Genomic DNA, 20,067 nt, shown 5'->3' on the forward strand with positions numbered 1-20,067 from the left:
GACAATAATAACCCCCCACTGGAGGGGGAAAAGAGAACTTATTATACAATATAATTCTTTCACATTTCTATTACATTTCAAATAACAAAGCATAAAGTATACAAGTATGTCACAAATCAGCTATTTATACAAGAATAAGCTAGTCGGTACTCTAGATTCAATGCCAACCTCGTAATGAGACTTCAAGGCTTATTCTGTAAAAAAAATACAAAAATAAATAGATAAATAGAAAAGTTCATAAGGTAAACCCTGTTCAAATGGCAAAATATTTATACTTGCAAACTTTTCTATTTATCTATTTATTCTGGGGTGTTTTTTGTTACAAAATAAGCCTTGAAAGAATTATATTGTATAATAAGTTCTCTTTTTGCACTCCATTGGGAGGCTTATTATTGTCAGCAATAAGCTGTAGCCTTGTGGTACAATGTTTGTTTTCTACCTTGTGGTTGTGTACCACCCCCTTTTTCTCTTTATACAGAATTGCAGCATGTTCCCTCAAGGTTGGTCAGACCAGTGTAGTAATAGCTCTCTAGGGTCTCAACACAAGTTTTTTAGCTGGAGATGCCAGGGTTTGAACCTGGGATCTTCCATATGCGAAGGAGATACTCTACCACTGAGCTGCAGCCCCTCCCTTCTGTTGGAGCTGAAAGTTGGATAGTAGAACTTGGCCCCAAGGCTTGGTTCATCTCTATGGAAGCTGCCCACACTTCTGCACTTATTAATTTGAGTGTGACGTAAAAACGGGAACCCAATCTGCCCAATCAACTAAAGCACAGGTGTCAACTTCATGTTCTCCAGGATAAAGCCACAGGATCATAGTCTCCCATCATCACCTGCCGCATGATGCTGGCAGGGGATGATGGAACTGCAGTCCATAACATCTGAGGGCCACTTATTTGAGCACTCTATGAACTGGAAGCAACAGTTCAGGAAACATCTACTATCCTACTGGGGCCTTCCTGTCTATAGTTGCCTTTGTTCACCACCACTCACATATATGCTAAAAATCTGCATTCCCACAGCTGCAGAAAGAAAAGATGTGCCTCTTCAGAGAGAAAGTAAGTGAATTACGGAGGTCAGGAAAAATTATATACCCAAACAACCATGTTTATACATCTTGCTAAAATTATGCTGGATTTTCCAGTTAGTTGAGAAACATACGTACGTACACTGAAAGTAAACTACCAACACATGACATAAACATCTGTTTGTGCTATATTCAGAAATACCTTGAAAGTAGAGAAGGAGAATTTATCCCAAGATCTAAAGCACACAGATTGCCTCTTATGAAGGCAACGGAAAGGTGAGCTTTGAGTTACAGGAAAATAATTATGTGCTCATTCACCTGTCTAGTTCAACTTGGATGGAGACATATTCTCACCTTCCAAATTGCAATTGCTTTGAACTGTAATTAAAGAAATGTGTGCTTTGATAGCTCTTATCCTACACCAATTATTTTGTGGTTAGTGGACCACCAATGGTATCCAAAGAGGCACATGTTCAGGTGGTCCTTAAGTTCACAGTGAAAATAACAGGAGAGGGATGTTATAAACATCATAATTTTCCACTCCTGGAAGGAAAACTATATCTTGTGTTTCATGATGTTGTCACCAAATAAACATTTAGACAGCCAGACAGCATATTGGCTAGTATTATCATTGGATCTATGTCTACAGCAAGAATGTGATCAATTTATAGTGCTGTCAGACTTTTCATTAAGGAATAGGGTGCTAATAGTTCACGCAGTGGGCTATAGGTCTGTGTTTTTAAACGGAGAACTCCACAGTTGCATATAATAATACTTTTGAAATGCACGGCCAAGATTTGGATCCATTTTGCATGGTGTGCCAGCATGCAGGAAAGCAGAAATGTGAAAATATCTGCAAAAACAAAAGAGCTTTTCTTTTCTTTTTTTTGCTTAATCCTCTGGAAAATCAGTACCGTTTCCAAAGAAAGCAAGTGATAAATCTGAGCTAAAGTACAAATCTTTCTGCACTCTATTGAATGTGAGGTAGGAACAAAAAAAAGGCAAGTATTTTTGTAAGTTGTATTTTTGTGGTCAGATTTGTCATTGATTTGGTTGGTCTTAAGAGAATATTATAGATAGAGCCACGGAAACCCTTCAAAAAGAGGCGGCTTATAAATCTACTGAATAAATTGAATGCCTGTTCTTAAATGAAATGAATGAATGAATGAATGAATGAATGAATGAATGAATGAATGAATGAATGAATGAATATTGCTAAATAGTAGAATAGTAGAATAAATGATGTTAATCTATGCAGGCTTCATGTCTTTGGGACCTTTGTCAGCCAAGACAAAGTCACTCCAAGTCACCCCAAACAAGCAATCAAGAGAAAGAGCAATCTACCAAGAAGACTGCAGAGACGCCAGCCAATCTCAGCCCTTCCTATGTCTTTCTCTCACATCTGTACTTGTTAAAAGCAGTGGGTTCTAATTTGGAGAACCAGGTATGATTCTCCGCTCCTCCACATGAGCCGCAGGCTGGGTTCGATTCCCCACTCCTCCACATGAAGACTGCTGGGTGATCTTGGGCCAGTCACAGTTCTCTCAGAGCTCTCTCAGCCCCATCTACCTCACAAGGTGCCTGTTGTTTCTGTGAGGCGGGGAAAGGTGATTGTAAGCCACTTTGAGATTCCTTACTATAGAGAAAAAACAGGGTGCAACAACCAACTATAGAGAAAAAACAGGGTGCAACAACCAGGGTGCAACAACAACTGCATTTACTACCTGATCAGCTTCCCAGTACAGTTCTCTCTGTGTCTCGACATTCCATCAGAAATTATTAGAGATCAATTGAAGACGGGCATGCTCTTCAGCATGCTCCTAATGGTCCTCTTTCTTGCATGCTCTTTCCTACAGGAGGTGTCCAGATAGCATTACTGACCAGTAACAGATTGCTTTCTAAGTTCAGTTGGCACATATAGTTTATTATAATTATTATTTATTACATTTCTATACTGCCCCTACCCTTTTGGACTCAGGGCAATTTAAGCAATGTCCAAGCGGACAATTTGCAATTTTAGATCTGATTTGCAGTGAATTGTTTTAGTCCAGGGGTCTGCGACCTGCGGCTCTCCAGATGTTCATGGACTACAATTCCAATTGGCCATGGTGGCAGGGGCTGATGGGATTTGTAGTCCATGAACATCTGGAGAGCCACAGGTTGCAGACCCCTGTTTCAGTCTATTCTCCATCAAGGGTGAACCATCTCTAAATTAAATGTTTAATCAACCCACATCCAAAGGGAGACAATACTGCTGTCTATTCTCGAAGCTTTATTTCTCAAGAAAAGTAAGCCTTACTATGAAGCTGGATAATTGGGGCATAATTATCTGAATGAGGGGCTTGAACAGTGGGAACTACAGTATCTTCAAAGGGATCTTAAAGCCATGAACATTCTATTGATATACTAGAGGGTTCACGGAGCTTTACTCTGAAATTATTTAATGTTTGGATTTTTCCGCCTCATATAGAGTGAAAAGTCATTCATGAGTGGCTGTTACTAGAGAAACCAAAATGCCAGAGGCTGAACTTAAAAAAAAATGGACAAATCTAGAAAGGTCAAACGTAATTTTTGTATGCAGTACACCATGATCCGTGTGAGGTTTATCATCTCATTTTCAAATGTGTATTATTTAGGCTGCATTTCTAAACACAGCTGCTGTTCAGTTTTTAGCAGAACTGAAATAGTTAGGAAATCCTAAGCAGAGGTGGGATCCAGCAGGTCCTGATGGTGGTTCCTTTGTGAGTAGGTTACTACTAATTTGTGCTTGCTTAGAGGGGGTTACTAATTGGGTGGGGATTTTGCTAATGGATTTTTGGCCTTTAGCTACACGCCTCCTCCCAGCAGTAGTAGCGCACAGAATTTCGAATCCTGGCATGAAGTCTAGAAGAGGAGGTGCATCACGTGCGTGGCAGCCTGCGCTCTTGCTGCATCTGTCTCCTGCCCAAGGACTGCAAGCGAAAGGGCTGCATCCTTTAAGCATAGCCCTCTTCAGCAATGCCCCCTACTCTAGAATGCCCGGCCATGCCCTTCTATCAGGCTACTTCATCTTCATTGGCACTCAATTTTAATGCTATAGAGCCTATGCATTTATAATTGTATTTGGATTTGATTTCATTTAGAGCTTCTGCATTTGTTACTTGGTGTATGTTGTTTCTGTTGTACACTGGCCAGAGCCCTTTGGGTGAGAGTGGTATAAAAGTTTCTAATTAAAAGAAATTAAAAAAATATATTTAGACATCCACAGATATACAGATAACAAGTGATAGCCAGACTGGAAGCATTGCAACATGCTCTTTGGAGGATTCTGGGAACTGCCCACTGTATTTAGTCCCAAGCGATTATCAGCAAAAGCGTCGTCCTTTGTGGTTCAGCCCAGTTACTCGTGGTGGCTTTCATCCTTTAGGAGTCTGTAAAGCGGAACGGTCTTTCAATACGCTTACACTTTGTAAGCAACAGCATCTAATAGAAGAAAAAATAAAGGGAGAACTACTTGTTCTTTTTTAAAAATCTAATTTCCAGTTAGTAACCCTAATTCAGCTTACAATGATAAAAAGTACAAACAGTTTCTGTTGAATATGTGGACTGGCCTTGATGCTATCAGGCTTAAAGTATCCATTTCGATCTCTGAATCAAGGTCCTGTAATACTGTACTCCCTACTGGCAAACGTTTGAACAATTAAGATAAAGACTCAGGCAGCTTCCTGTGAAGGGACAAACCTTAGATCCTGCTTTCAAAGATATCGCAAACCTTCTTAGAATTAAATTTTAAATTGCACATATGGGTTTATGCACACTATCCTTTACAAAAAATATTTTGCTGTATTTGATGACCACATGGTAGGGTCACACACTCTTTAGTATTAACAACGCCATCTACTTAGCAGGGATACCAAATAAAATAATGGAAGATATGATATCAGAAGGTATGCATGTACCACATACATGAATAAATAAGAAAATGGATGTGTATAGAAGGAGGAGGAAGAGGAAGAGGAAGAAGAAGAAGAAGAAGAAGAAGAAGAAGAAGAAGAAGAAGTGAGGAGGAGGAGGAGGAGGAGGAGGAGGAGGAGTTTGGATTTATATCCCCCCTTTCTCTCCTGTAAGAAGACTCAAAGGAGCTTATAATCTCCTTTCCCTTCCTGTTGTCCCATACAACAAACACGCTGTGAGATGGGTGGGTGGGGGCTGAGATAGCTCCAAAGAACTGTGACTAGCCCAAGGTCACCCAGCTGGCATGTGCTGGAGTGCACAAGCTAATCTTGTTCACCAGATAACCCGCCACAGCTCAAGTGGCAGAGTGGGGAATCAAGCCCGGTTCTCCTGTAGGGATTAGGAGTGCACTCCAAGCTCTTAACCACTGTGACCTCACTGTGCAACCAATTCTATATGAACTCCAGCCACTTTCTCTAAAACCACTCTTGTAAGTACCTAGAAAAAGCATTAGTGGGAGGCCCTGTTGGGGACCTTTACCCACTGGCTTGTATAAAATGCACTTCATTCCTTCTCAACTGAAAAACATACCTACAGTAGGATTTCACTTTAATGCCAGGATGGGGAAATCCTGAGATTTGGGGGAGGAGCTTGGCACAGAAGGGGGAGGAGCTTGGAATGAGAAGGTACTTTAGCAAGGCAGGCTGCCATAGAATCCACCTTCTAATGCAATCTACTTCTCCAAGGGAACTGATTTCTGTAGTCTGAAGATCAGATATTATTCCAGGAGATCCCCAGCTACCACCTGGAGATTGGCTACCCTATGTACAAATCCCGTTGAAGCACAACAGCCGAATGGAAAGAACTGTTGAATCAGAATGCATAACAAGATTAAATCTCATTCCTGATTCTGGCTGTTGCTTTTGGAAAACGAAAAAGGATATTTTGTTTCACTTCGGTTGCCAAAGTATATTACTACAAAAGTTTTGCATTACTACAGAAGTTGCCAAAATATATTACTACAAATGTTTTGCATATTATTCTGGTATTTTATTTCAGTAAATACAAATAAGGCCACCCACCCACACTAAAGAGTTTGGCAAATATTTCCTTCCTGAAGATTTTTTAAAAATCACTATGGCCGTTTCCGCACGGCCAAAAGCAGCGACGCGATGACGTCGCAAATTGCGACGCATCCCAAAAAAAGCGTTCACACAGACAGGCGGAGCTGCGGGCGTCCGCAGCCCCGCAGAAATGTGACGGTTCGCACGGAAGCGCTGCGGAAGCGGCGTCTCGCGATGTTGCGCCTGCGCACTTGCGAAGCCGTGCAGGCCCGACGCCATTTGTGACGACAGCTCCGTGGCGGCTGTTCGCACAAGTGCGGCGTCGATGCGTCACATGGGGAACAAGAGTGGTTTTAAGCGTTTTCTGAATACACCGTCTTCGCGCCGGTTTAGCGTTTTCGCGACGGCGCGACTGCGCACCTCCGCCGCTGCGCGTGCGAACGCTCTCGCTCTGACGCTTCTTTTTCCGTTGCGACGACGTCATATTTTGCCCGTGCGGAAACGGCCTATGATTGGCTTTAATGAATTTTTTCAATGAAATATATTATTGATTATTTCTACCCAGAGATCCAACAGTATAACATTTCTCTTGGTCACTCAAGAACCACCATATGTAAGAAAGCCAGTGTAAGGTCAGACATAATTTTCTTTATATTTTTATATCAGCATTAGCAACTGTTCAATTGCACTGTGACATTCTCTACTTTGATTAATCAAATTGCAGGCTCAAGTCCCTTAACTTCAAAGTAGTGTATTTGCAGAGGCCAAAAGAGTTCTCATGGGAACACAAAGGAGTTATTTCATGATAAAATCAGGGTCTCTTGGTCTTATATGTCATTTTTTTCTTATGGGAACAAATAGCAGGTCACCAGAAGTCAAAGTAATACATCCCACATTTTATCCCTAACAACAGAAGAAATCACTATAAAGAATTGCTGCATTGCATCAAAAGGAACAGTGAATTATCAGCCAAAGCCTAACTAAAGAGAAGTCTGTGTGCATTTGCAATAAATGAGTTTACTGGCTATTCAAAGTCTGCAAACACAAAACCATAAAGATGAAAGAGGTCTCAAACAATACCTAGGTTTCCTGTGAATGGGAAAGGTACTTTAATCAAAACATCAGTTCTCAGTTCTCATATAGCCTTCATTTTAAAACGACAGCTCTCTTTACATACAGTGAGAATGAATATACATGGAAGGGCAAAGCATACCCCTGTTTCTGGGCAATTGGGACCCCAGCTTCTTCCAGAGATTCTGATCACACAGGGAGCTCTGGGCACTGACACTAACAGTAGAATAAAAATCAATAAGGTTAATTGTGTTGTAAATTTCTAAGAAGCACTTACTAGAACCTAGATCAGTGGTGGCGAACCTATGGCACAAGTGCCAGAGGTGGCACTCAGAACCCTCTCTGTGGGCATGCGCACACAGAGTTCATCATGCGGGGGGGGGGGGCAGAAAATCACCCCCCCTCAACACACACATCTAGGCTGGCTTAGGCCAATGGGCACAATGCCCCGTGGAGAGCAGGGAGGACTTGGTTGGCGGGTCTGGTGCCTGTGCTCCGGATGGCTGCTGCCCAAGGGGGGGCAGAGGCAGAGGAGTCGGAGATGCTAGAGGCGCAGAGCAGTGCGTACGGGACTTGCTGGGGGCTAGAGCAGGCTGGCCCCTGCTCAAGCGGGTGGGGTGGAGGCAGAGGGGTGGGGGGTGGAGGCGGCACTCCCTTGGAGCAGCGAGGGCAGAGCCAGGCTGGGTGGACTGCAGGGACTAAAACCCTCAGTATTCATCAAGTAAATTGTTGTAGTTGGTGCACTTTGGGTAAATAAATAAGTGGGTTTGGGGTTGCAATTTGGGCACTTGGTCTCGAAAAGGTTCGCCATCACTGACCTAGATTCTGATTATGTGACACAGTCCCCTTGTTGGAGATGTTTAGCATTTGCTAGAGAAGGTTGCAGGCCTGCCTTCTGACCTACTCCAGAGGTATATTTTGTGGACTTTTTCTCAAGACTAAGACTCTCTACCATGAGGTACAGTAATGTGGTGATCCTAGATGGTACATTGCAGGTGCATTGTACTAAAGGTAGTAAATCGTGTTTGTATTGTTTACCACATGAAAATACTCAAGTTCAGTAGCGTCTTGGAGACCAGCAAGATTTTGAGGCTTTGCTCTCTTTCTTGGTCAGGTTCTACTCAAATCCAGCTGTGCTACTGCAGCCCAACACAGCTGCCCACTGAAACTATCTACCTGAAAATAAGGGGGCATCAAAGAAAATCAAGGTATTGTACATGATTGTACTAGAGAAGTATACTGAAAATATCTTTCTTCAGCTATGAATGACTTTAGGGCACCTCATTTTCTCAGCCGTAACAGAGGAATGTTAATGGTGCATCCATTAGAAATAAGGACTGCATAATAAAATTCCCAAATAAGAAGTTTATTAATATCGTACTCATAATAAAGTATCATCTCACATATGCAGATATGGCTGAATAATCTTAGGCAGAACATGTTTACATGCAACATTATTTGTTTAAGAGAAGCTAAGTTAAAATATGCAGCACAATTTGAATATTCATACCATAGAAAGACACTGCCCAAGACATCAACAACTAACATGTGTTTTTCGATATTTTCATGAAACTAAATAAATGCAATTATTCTAAAACAAAATACAAAGGAAGCCAACCCAGAGTGTATCACGTGTAAGAAGTGCTTATAAATATATATAACTATATATTTGTGTAAAAGATCATTATGAGAGCATGTGAACATGGATCAAGATGTTTTAATAGCAACAGTCATGCTAATTTTTATTCATATGCATATTTGCAAATCTTATCAGTAAGTTGTTTATCAATTCAACATTAAGGTACAAAAACTTTCTGAAAAAGCGAGATTATAAAACAGAGACAACATTTAGTTTCAGCATTATTAGTTCCCCATATAACTAATGGGATATGCAAAATATGTTACATCAATTATCTCAAGGAATTTATCCATGACCCTAGAATTGATAAACTCCAGGTGGAGCCTGGAATTCTCTAGGAATTAACTTATAGTCTTCAGACTACAGCGATCCATTCCCCTGGAGAAATGGAAGCTTTCAAGGGTGGACTCCATGACGTCATATCCCTGCTGAGCCCCCTACCACCCCCAAAATCCACCATCTCCAAATCTCCAGGAATTTCTCAGTCTGGATCTAACCATCTTGCATAACCTAGAGTCTGTTTTAACTTCTTTTGAATGTTTTGGTGCATGCACACAATCTCCTGTCCCTCAGTTTTATACATGCCCTGCCAGATCTTATTCTAAGAAGCAGAAGTTAATAGTTAATAGTACTCCATTACCTTGGAGTCCTTGTCCAAACAGACAACTCTTTGTCTTCTCTATGAGAGTTGGAGAGCAAGTCAGAGACCTCTTTCCTGTAGATGAAATCAGCCAAAATGGATTTCTCCCTCCAATGCCAATGGATTTTATGTCTTCTGCTGACCCTCTGTGGGTCAAAACCTTCCTTCCTGGGGTTGACAGGAAGGCCCACTGCATCCCAAATCTCTGTCACCTTCTGGATATGACATTCTAGCCAAGGCATGAGTTGGCCATTTCATTGACTCTGACCAGGATGGCCATATTCATTTGCAAAGCTTTGATGCCTTGGTACTTGGTGGAACCATTGATATTATGGCTGATACTTAAGAGCAATTGACTTTTCCCAGGCTCAAAATAAAATGCATAGTTGACCAGGGATTGCCCTCATAATCCCAGGATTCCCTGAACGTTCTAGGCATAAAAGCAGCATTTTTATTCCCAGTATTCTGAGTTCACAGTAGATTTTTTTAAAAAATGAATGAATGAATGCAAAACATGCTCACCAATAAATTTATCCATTGTAGGTGAGAGTGGTTGTATGTCATTGTGTATCCAAATATTAAAAGATCCAAATCTGAGACGTGCACAAGCTATGGCCAGATTTAATGTAATTCCATTAGCTATGTTGCAAGGAAGGTATCAAAAGAAACCAATGGTTGAGAGAACTTTCTCATGTGAAGGAGGTCAAATAGAAACTTTAGTGCATTCTGTTTTTTTATTGCCCCCAAAAGACCTCCATGAGAAGTAAACATTGGCATCAAGTGTTGTCAAAGTGTGAGGGGTTATTGGATGACCAACATTTTACTTTCTTTTAAACAATTCAAATGAAGCTTTCTGTGAAAAGGTAGCCAAATTTCACTTTGGTGTAATTAATGCTTTGGAATGAAATACGCATATGCAACCATTGATTTTATATATAATTATATATTTTAGGATGTGATTTTGTAATTTTTTAATATGCCAATAAAGGCTTGGCATGTGAATGAATGAATGAATGAATGAATGAATGAATGAATGAATGAATGAATGAATGAATGAATGAATGAATGAATGAATGAATGAAAATAGCCCACCCTGGCTCCTGACTCCAAATCACAGAATGGCCAACAATTTTGCAGATGGCCTTGGAAAAGTCACACTGTATCATATCATTTGTTGGAGCCCGAAGTGAGATGAGCTACGGGCATCATCGTGGATTTGCAGACTTTCATTATAGCTATGAAGAGTCAGATGGCTTTTTACTCAGCAACTTTTGCCAGTAGGCTTTCAGCCTCTGCTGTTCTGGACTGAAGGGACCCCAACTATATGTCCAAAAACGTCTCAACAGATTGCTGCACGCAAGTGATCAACATAGGAGGAACTTGGACCATATAAATACTGATAACACTAGGCAACTGAGCCTGCAGTGGGTTAGCATTCAGGTCTTTGAAAAAGTCTTGTAGGGCACGCGTAATATCTCAATTGTCATTTATCTTCCATATTGGCAACATTCACCTATGGCCTATAAATACTGCAAGCAGGAGGCTTAAATGCACTTTATTGTTCATTTCTTGTCTCAGCGTTAATCTCACCGGAGCAATTGCTATGATTCAAAGTACTTCTCCTTCATTAAAAAGCCTTATCTACAGGGAAAGTAGATCGGGTTACTCAGGGGAGGCTAGTCATACAATACTTTTTTGGCTATTTGTTTTGAAAAGTGTCCTGGTTCCCTGACCCTTTCTGCTAATCTTCAGTACTTGTAAATTTACTTCAATATAATTTGTGGTGGTCACCCCACACACACAAAAAATGGTTCTAAAAAACCCCCATCTTCCTAGCTTGCCTCATCAATCCCAAGTCGGAATTTGCCCAAATCTATGGGGAAAAGGGTCAAAATCAAAGACTGAAACACTCCAATAAGACAACCGGGTTAGAGGTAGGCTATCTCCTCCCTAGGCAAGATCCACTTTAATTATTAATTTTACCTACTTTTTAATAAAGAATGTCTCTTGAACTGTGAGGAGACTAGCCAAGAAGATATATTCAGCTCAATTTCTTTCATTTCAAAGCCCAGAACTTTTCTGAAGCGTTGACTTTACCTTTATTCATCACCATACTCTTCTAAAAAGAAGCATAAATACATGTAACTCCATTCATTTGTGTTCTTCCCTCGTTTTCTCCTTTCCCTCTTCATTGGTTCTTAACCTGTGACCCAAAGGCCACCATGTTTCCTTAGTAATCCTCCCCATGCACCCAACCAAAATAAAAATAATAGATAGAAATGTTGGAGAACCTGGGGTTTCTTTAAGGTTCGTGTCATTTGTTGTGGAGGCAATTCATTGTTCAGTTTCAATTTGAAACTTTAAACAGAAAAGCAGTTTCCTTCTTCAGTAGAGAAAGATGTTCGCTACGGTGAGTGCTTCCAAGATTTCCCCTGGCTGTGTGCACGATTCATCCCTGCGTGTGTGTGTTTAGCATTGCCGGATTTCAGCCACAAAGACAAACACTGCAGCTGTATTTTGATATGGAAGTGTTGCAAAGGTTTACCCGTGCAGTGCCCAAGGTTAAAAAAAGTGAGGTGGTCTACAAAGAACAAGCAAATCAGAAGAGTGATCTTGAATTACAGCCATGTTCAAGGAACTTTGCTTAACCCGGGTGCACCTTCAGCCGACAAGCACACGGTGTTGATATAATTTCATTTTCTGTACCAAGAAAAAAACCCAGCTCTCTTTAAACGCTTAACAAAAAAATGAGGCCACAATGATAGACCCTTTCCGAAGTTAATCATTGCTGCCTGCCTGGATTTAGTTAACAAGTTTTATAAACAGCATGCAAGCCATTAAACCAGTCATACATCTCCTAGACCAGCCTGAAGCATATGTTTACATGCGCAGCACAATCAACTTCTCTGAAGGCGCACGCGGAGTCTCACAGAAACAGATTAGCCTCACACTTTCCCACCAACGGTTCACAATGCTTGACAACCGCATAACACAAGCCACAACTATGAAAAACAGCACAAGCTTTCCTGCGTCATCTTAGCATAACAGAGAGACACCACCAGATACAAAGTGCAGGCAGGGTACCGTTGACAATGCCACCCCAAACGCAAACATGTCAGAAAACTCAACACTGTTATAACGCTCAACAGAAGCACTTCATGTTTCATATGAAATGCAAAAGAACAACAAGAGTTGCTCAGCCCTATAGACAGCATGTTTCTCATTCGTATATTAAGGTGCCAAAATGCAACATGAGCATCTGAGACACAAAGGGATGTGCGAATAAACTGTCAGACTCCTTCACTATTACAACCCTGTTCCCACTTTGTAGGACTTGAACCCTACAATGTGGTGATATCCCCACACAGCAGAGAGCTGGTAGCTGTCTCTGCGAAAGTTACCTTTCAACACGAAAGCCGATTTCATAGTGAAACACAATCTATAAATCGTGTATTGTGTTGCTGCAGACATCTCATCCCTTAAATACTAGCATCTTTAAAACTACAAACTCCTGTGATTATGACAGAGATAAACCATTTACTTATAGTGATGTGAACACATAATAAAGGTGCTTTAATAATCTAGAACAATACAAACATACAAAACACTCCATGGTTTGGCTCAACACAGGAGTGTTGTTGTTTGTGTGTCGATGATACTAGCAGCAGGACTGGCGGTGGTTTCATATTTATAATTGCTATCTAGTACGCTAGTTCTAATCAGTATAATTATTATGACAGATCTCTGTTCTCCCAATCACAGCACACCAAGTTAGATTCAGTCAAATAGGTACAGTTGCCAGGTACGTTTCCTAGTTAGGCGTAAGTTCACTACACGCCAGAAACTCAGGTAAATGGGTACACAGATTTGTGTACACAATACAGTTGAAGGTTGTGGCCCTTCAGTATACTATACACCAAGCTGCAACGAGACATTATAAGAAGAGAGCGGAAAACACTGTTGCGTTGCATGTTGTAATCACACCACTTTTACATGACAACACTTCATCAGATCCCCAAAGGGTCTCATGCCAAACATCTTGCAACTGTTTTTTTTTCCCAGACAGCAGTAGTTAACAGCTTCCACATTAACAACTTCATTGCTGTAGCATTTGCCTGCGTGTTGCCGTGGGGTCTAAGACTACCGTTGCTTTGCTGCAATGCAGAGAAGAAAAGAAGCAACAAACTCACAACTTCTTGCACTGAGTGTGAAACGATGACAAGGAATTCATTCAAAGGAATTCCTCAATATCCCAAAGTTACCCAAAATCTCTTCTCGCACCATCCCAGGGGGAAAGGCAGCAATCTACAGCTTGCTTTTCCAACAGTATTAATGCAACACCAATCTCCCGGAGGTCAAGAAGGCAATTTACAGCAATAAACCAGCAATAATCTCGAAAGTGGCAGCTCTAATCTTCTGCATACTTGGGGCTATTCAATGCTGTGACTTGAATGCAAAAATAAGAATGCTTAATGAAGGACAGACCTGGGTTTGTGCTGTTGGTATTAAGTGTACACTTTAAAACTGAATGTGGGAGAAGTCTTGACATGCACTCAGCTTAAATCAATTAATCCTGCAAAGACAATCCTCCTAACCAATCTAATTCACCCAGAAATAAGTCACACTGTTTTCAGTACAATTTATGAAACATTGAGTATATGCAGGGCTTCGGATTGCCTTCCAAAGAAACATGTTTAGGTTCAAATTCTCACCACGTGCTTACTATTTCTCCAAGATACCACAGGGCTTTTATATTAGAAATAATAGGATTGCTGTAGGTGTTGATCACGGAAGAAAGATAGAGGAGTACGCAAAGGGATTTCTGTAAGTGGAGCTAGCAAATTCTAACAAAGTCTAAGATAGAGACAGAGTGATTTTATTTCATTCCATTGAACAAAGTTCAAAGTCTTTTTCCAAAAACGTGTTGCTTTTCCTGCAGTGGAAGAGCTACTTAAAACTGGAGAAAAAGTCCTTAGGATGGAGAGATGTCCTCCGTCTAAAGCAGGATACATGACAGCGTATTTTGAGATTTATGTTACAATGATTTCTGATAGCAAAATTATAACTAAAGGGAAAACAGCCAGGAGGGAAGGAGGTAAAATGTATTTTATAGGAGAAAACCATTTATCCCCTTAGCAAACTACGGGAAAGTGTAATACATGATTTGGCCTTAAACACACACACACACACACACACACACACACACACACCGGGCGGGGGGCGGGGGCTGACATGAATTGGAGCCACAGTTCTGGGGAAAGGACGTTAACTTTTTCCCCAATGCTGATTCTCTGATCAATAATAATGAGTCATGTAGCTTCTTTTACTACCAGTAAGGAGGGAAGGAGCTACCTGTAAGGTGACTTTCATAGAAGGAGCACTTCAAACTAGTGAAGAATTACAGGATACAAACACTTAAAATTTAAATGAAATTTAAAAAATAGAGTGAGCTGAATGAAGATATAGATGCTGCTGGCATGCCATGTCAGAAATTTAACTTGCTGGAAGGAGGGGAACGTAAGAGGCAGCCGACCAGACCAGGCCAATGCTCTATCTTGTTCAACTTTCTACTTAACAGACTGGTCCAAGACACCAACAAATAGAACTGAGTGGGCAAGATCCTCAAGGTTGCCTCCTAGCACTGGTAATCCCCCAGTGACTACTATTTTGATCGCCATGGCTAGCAGCCACCAATAGACCTCTCCTCCATGAATACATTTAAGAACATAAGAAGAAGACTGGCTTTGGGGGGTTCAAGTTTTTGCTCCAAATGTTGTGTCCACATCTGCAGCTGATGTCTTCAGAGACACATGCCTCTCAAGATGTCAGCCGGAGATGCGGGCAAAATGTTAGATGCAAAAACTACCAGACCACTGCCACATGGTCCAGAGAACCCATAACTGCCAGTGGATTCCGGTCTTGACAGTTTTTGGAAGAGCCACGCTGGGTCAAGTCAAAAGGTCCACGAAGGTCAGCATTCTGCCCACACAATGGCTGGTTGGCCACCTATGCCACTGTCCTTCCCCACCTCCAGGGCAGCTGAGGCAACTCTGTGTGTGTGCGTATGCGCGCGCGCGGGGGTGCGTGCTTGCGTGCGTGCGTGCGTGCGTGCGTGCGTGCGTGCGAGACAGAGAGAGAGAGAGAGAGGGAGAGAGAAACTGTGTGTTTATCCTGCCCTATGTCTGAAGGTTTCAGGGCAGGTACCACCATAAAACTCATAAACCATAAAATCAAATACAACAAAAACAGTTACACATATAAACAATAAAATCTTTTCAGTGACACATACACACAGTAAAACCTGTGAAAAGATTCATAACATTGCGATAAAACCTATTTAAAAAAATACATCATGCCACTAAAACAGTGAGAGGGAAAAGCCATTCCTTTAGGGGAAATTTTCTGAAAGCATATAAAGACGATGCTTGACACACTTCGGAAAGGAGAGTCCATTTCACAGTCTGGGGGCCACCCCAGCTGAGGCGGGCCAAGCATCTTCGGCCTGAGGGTGCCCTCTCTTCCTTCCTCCTCCTCCTCCTCCTTCAGGGCCCAGAGCAACTGACCTGAAGCAGGTGGCGAGCTGGCCGCCGGGCTTGAGGCACGGGTACTTGGTGGTGGCGACTTTGCTGTCCGAACAGACTTCCCTGCGGGGTGGGAAAGAGGAGGGCGGGTTAAGCTGCTGGTTCCTCAGCCGCACGTGCAATCCACTTCCACAATGGTTTGCAAGAGGATGGTGCTATTCCGCACTTTCAATCCATTTTCAATTCGCTTTGCAGCTGGATTTTACTGTGCGTTATTGTGCATGTGCGGAAAGGGCCTGAAAGCGGCTTGAAAGTGCCTTATTCTGCAATGTGCGGAAGGGAAGGGGCCAGAAAGACAGCACAGGCCCAGCCCTGCCTGCGTCTCCCCGCAGCCGCCCTCCCCCCAGCCGCCCCCACCCACCTGTCGCTGTCCTCGGGCTCCTCGCGGTAGGTCCACGCGTGGCCCAGGGGGGCGGCCGCCAGCAGCAGCAGCAGCAGGAGTCCGCAGCGCAGCCTCCGCCTGGCAGCTCCTCCTCCGCCGGCGCCCGGCGGCAGCAGCAGCATGGGGGGCTCTTGCGCGGCGCCCGGCCCCGGACTGCCGGCGCGCTCGGTGGGGGAGACCGAAGGGGAGCTGCCGCCCGCGGCCAGGGGGAGTCACTGGCGGGACGGCGCGGGCGGGGGAAGGACGGGCGAGGCGAGGCGGGGGAGGGACAGGCGGAGGGGCGCGCAGGGCTTTGCTGCGGAGGGGCGCGGGGGAGGGGGGGCTGGCTTGCCAGGGGAAAGGGGAGCCGGCTGCAGAAGTGGGGCTCGGCGGGGGGGGGGGTTGGCTTGTCAGGGAAAGGGGGAGCCGGCTGCGGAGGGGCGCGGGGAGGGGGGCTGGCTGCAGAAGTGGGGCGCGGGGGGGCTGGCTTGCCGGGGGAAAGGGGGAGCCGGCTGCGGAGGGGCGCGGGGGGGGGACTTGACGGGGCAAGGGGGACTGGACCCCGGGAGGTGCCCTTTGCAGGAGAAGTGGGGTGTGTGTGGTGGGGGTGGGGGTTCAAAATAGGGAAAGGGGCAGGCGACCCGGTTGGGGGGGGGGGTGCCTATAGGGGCGGGGGAGAAGGAAGGGGATGGAGGGGATCCCGAAGCATGTAAGGCTGCTGGAGCTTGGAAAAGAGCGGGTTGAGAGTGTCGCCTCCACAAAGCGGGATTCTCCGAGAAGGATAAAGGTTTCTGGCCAAAAGACGGTCGGGGAAGGGGGGGGGGGGCGGGAAGGTGTAGGCAGGACCCCGTGGGCTGCGTGGACCGGGTGCCAGTTGGGGGGGGGGGAGCCACCTCCCAACCCGGGACGGCTGGATGGGATGAGCTTTCCAGGAGTGAGCAACGGGACGGGGCCGCGGGGGGGGGGGGCGGAGAGCGCCAGATGTAGCAGAATCGGGCAGCCGGAGACACGGGGGGTGGCCAGATGTTCGGAGGGGGCTGAGGGTGCGGAAACGGAGTCTCCAGAAGGAGATCGCCAGAGGGCAGGAGTGGCGGTGAGGTCTGGAAAGGAGGGGCTGGGAAGCGGTCCTGGGGTCTCCCTAGAAGTTTGGCCGGACTGGGGTCTCCCTTGAAGAGCTCCTTCCCTGGATTCCCTCCTTAGTTCCCTGGAAGCCCCAGTCAGACTCTAACTCTGTTCTGGTGTTGTTTTGATGCCCCAAAACCTTCTTCTTTTTTAAGGAAGTCCTCTTTTTAGACTGCCTGGTCATTGTCTTGCCTGTACTGAAGACAGAAGGAACGCACATGAAGACACTTAACACAAATGTGGCCAAGTTCTGTCTAGTGGCGCTTGAAATGATGCGTGGAATAAAGCAGCCTTAATGATCTAATTTGATAGCTAGAGCCTTCCAGCTACCCAATTTCACTGTTTTACAGTCTTAAAGTTTTAGTTCTCCTACAGTATTGATGCTTTTATTGTTTCCTTCCTTTCCATACTACTTGTGCCCCCAGCTTTCTTCAACTAGTAGGTTTTGCTTTTATTTACCAAAGAATCACAGAGTTGGGAGAGACCCCAAGGGACATCAAGTCCAACCCCCTGCAATGCAGGAACACACAATCTACTGCTGACCTGCAGCCCTTCCCTTCAGAGTAAGCCTTTTCTCTCGATGTTTCCAGGATACATGGAGATCTCCATGAACCAAGTCTGTGTGCGGCCACTTGCTTAGGAGAACTGGGGAATCCCTACAGTTCGCAGGATCAGTTTAGTTACCAAGGATAACAGCCGAGGGAGGTTGAAAACAGGGAAACACATTATGGATAATAATAATTTGTGTGAGATGTGTTGTTCTTAAGCTCAAAACATGATGCAGAATGTAGGAGTGGCATAGGAGGTTAAGGGCTCATGTATCTAATCTGGAGGAAGCGGGTTTGATTCCCAGCTCTGCCGCCTGAGCTGTGGAGGCTTATCTGGGGAATTCAGATTAGCCTGTACACTCCCACACACGCCAGCTGGGTGACCTTGGGCTAGTCTCAGCTTCTGGGAGCTCTCTCAGCCCCACCCACCTCACAGGGTGTTTGTTGTGAGGGGGGAAGGGCAAGGAGATTGTCAGCCCCTTTGAGTCTCCTGCAGGAGAGAAAGGGGGAATTTAAATCCAAAACTCTTCTTCTTTTTTGCCTTTGTAAAAACAGACCAACGGGGGCCATGGGTGTGTGTGCCGTCAAGTCATAGTTGACTTATGGCGGTTCTGCTGGGTTTTGAAGGCGAGAGAGGTTAGAAGGTGGATGGCCATTGCCTCCTCTGCGCCACAACCCTGAGAGTCCTTGGACTCTGCTTAGCTTCTGAGATCAGATAACCTAGTGGTAAAGGAAATGCAGAAGATTCCAAGTTAAATTCCTGGCATCTGATCTAGATCACCAGCATCACAGCTGAGAAAAACCCTTTCTCTGCCTGAGAGGGTGCCAATCAGCTGGCCTGGTGGGTGTAAGGCAGCTAGAAAGACCCACTGCAGAGCCTCGAGGGTAGCTTCTAATTTGGCATCAAGGCAGGATAGGCAGGTCAACAGTGACTTGTCCCCTGGCCACCCAGTGAGTCCCACGGCTCAGCTGGCAGGACTTAGTTTGTACCAGGCATGAGAACCAGAAGATATTTTTGGTGCAGGTCCTGGAACTTGCAAAATGACAATCAAAGCCAAGAATGCCCTTGGAGTCTGCGTAGCTGAGTGACTGAGAGAACTCACTATGATCTTGGTTCAAATGTCAGCACTTCCAAGGACTCACAGCCCCCTCCCTCATGTGTTATATAGGAATGGCACTCATCTGCATTATAGGGTGGTAGAAGAAGAAGAAGAGGAGGAGGAGGAGGAGGAGGAGGAGTTTGGATTTATACCCCCCTTTCTCTCCTGTAAGGGGCTAACAATCTCCTTTCCCTTCCCCCTCCCCACAACAAACACCCTGTGAGGTGGGTGGAGCTGAGAGAGCTCCGAAGAACTGTGACTAACCCAAGATCACCCAGCTGGCATGTGTTGGACTGCACAAGCTATTCTGGTTCACCAGATAAGCCTCCACAGCTCAAGTGGCAGAGCAGGGAATCAAACCTGGTTCTCCAGATTAGAGTGCACCTGCTCTCGATCACTGCACCACGTAAGGATTTCAGAGATAATGATTGTGGAGAGAGGTCTGCACAAGGGAATACATTTTATCTATTATTTATTACACACTGGATGGGACATCATTCCTTGTCAGGAAGACGCTGGATATTGCAGACCAAGAAGCAAAACTTACAAGGCCAAAGGTGGTGTTCCAAGGCAGGCTGAAATAGAAATGCACAAGGTGATCTGCAATCAGCGAAACCCTCTAACTTTAAATATATACTGAAGGGGTTGGAACTGACCGAGAGGAAAAGTGATTTTGAGTTGCAGGGGATATTTCAATGAAAATGTTGACTCAGGCTGATTCCGCACAGACAACACAGGTTCATGGAACCTGTTTCAGTTGACTGAGCTACCATTTGTACAGTGGATACGGGGACCAGCCAGGATTGCTGGGATTCTGGAGGCAGAAGGCAGCACGGTTTGCATGGAAACGCTGTGTTTCCGTGTGAACTGTGCAGCTGAGAATCCTCCCACCTGAGAATCCACCTCCCAAGAATCCCCCTACTGAGAATCCACCCCCACCTGCCTTCATGGCATGGCAGCTGCCTATCAAAGTATCCACTC

At 44.4% G+C, this 20,067-nt stretch overlaps 1 protein-coding gene across 1 annotated transcript in view; it reads right to left on the reverse strand.

Moving 5' to 3' along the window:
- Positions 1–16,695, reverse strand: part of CCBE1 (collagen and calcium binding EGF domains 1) — a 167,861-nt gene extending 151,166 nt beyond the window's left edge. Inside the window, exons 1-2 of the mRNA XM_048502595.1 lie at positions 16,317–16,695; positions 15,938–16,018 (exon numbers count right to left, since the gene is read on the reverse strand). Coding sequence (XP_048358552.1) covers positions 15,938–16,018; positions 16,317–16,459 — 224 coding nt within the window. The 5' untranslated portion in view covers positions 16,460–16,695. The remainder of the gene's footprint in view (positions 1–15,937; positions 16,019–16,316) is intronic.
- Positions 16,696–20,067: the final 3,372 nt, after the last annotated feature.

This window comes from Sphaerodactylus townsendi, linkage group LG07 (genome assembly GCF_021028975.2).
Source record: "Sphaerodactylus townsendi isolate TG3544 linkage group LG07, MPM_Stown_v2.3, whole genome shotgun sequence".
NCBI classification, from domain to species: domain Eukaryota; kingdom Metazoa; phylum Chordata; class Lepidosauria; order Squamata; family Sphaerodactylidae; genus Sphaerodactylus; species Sphaerodactylus townsendi.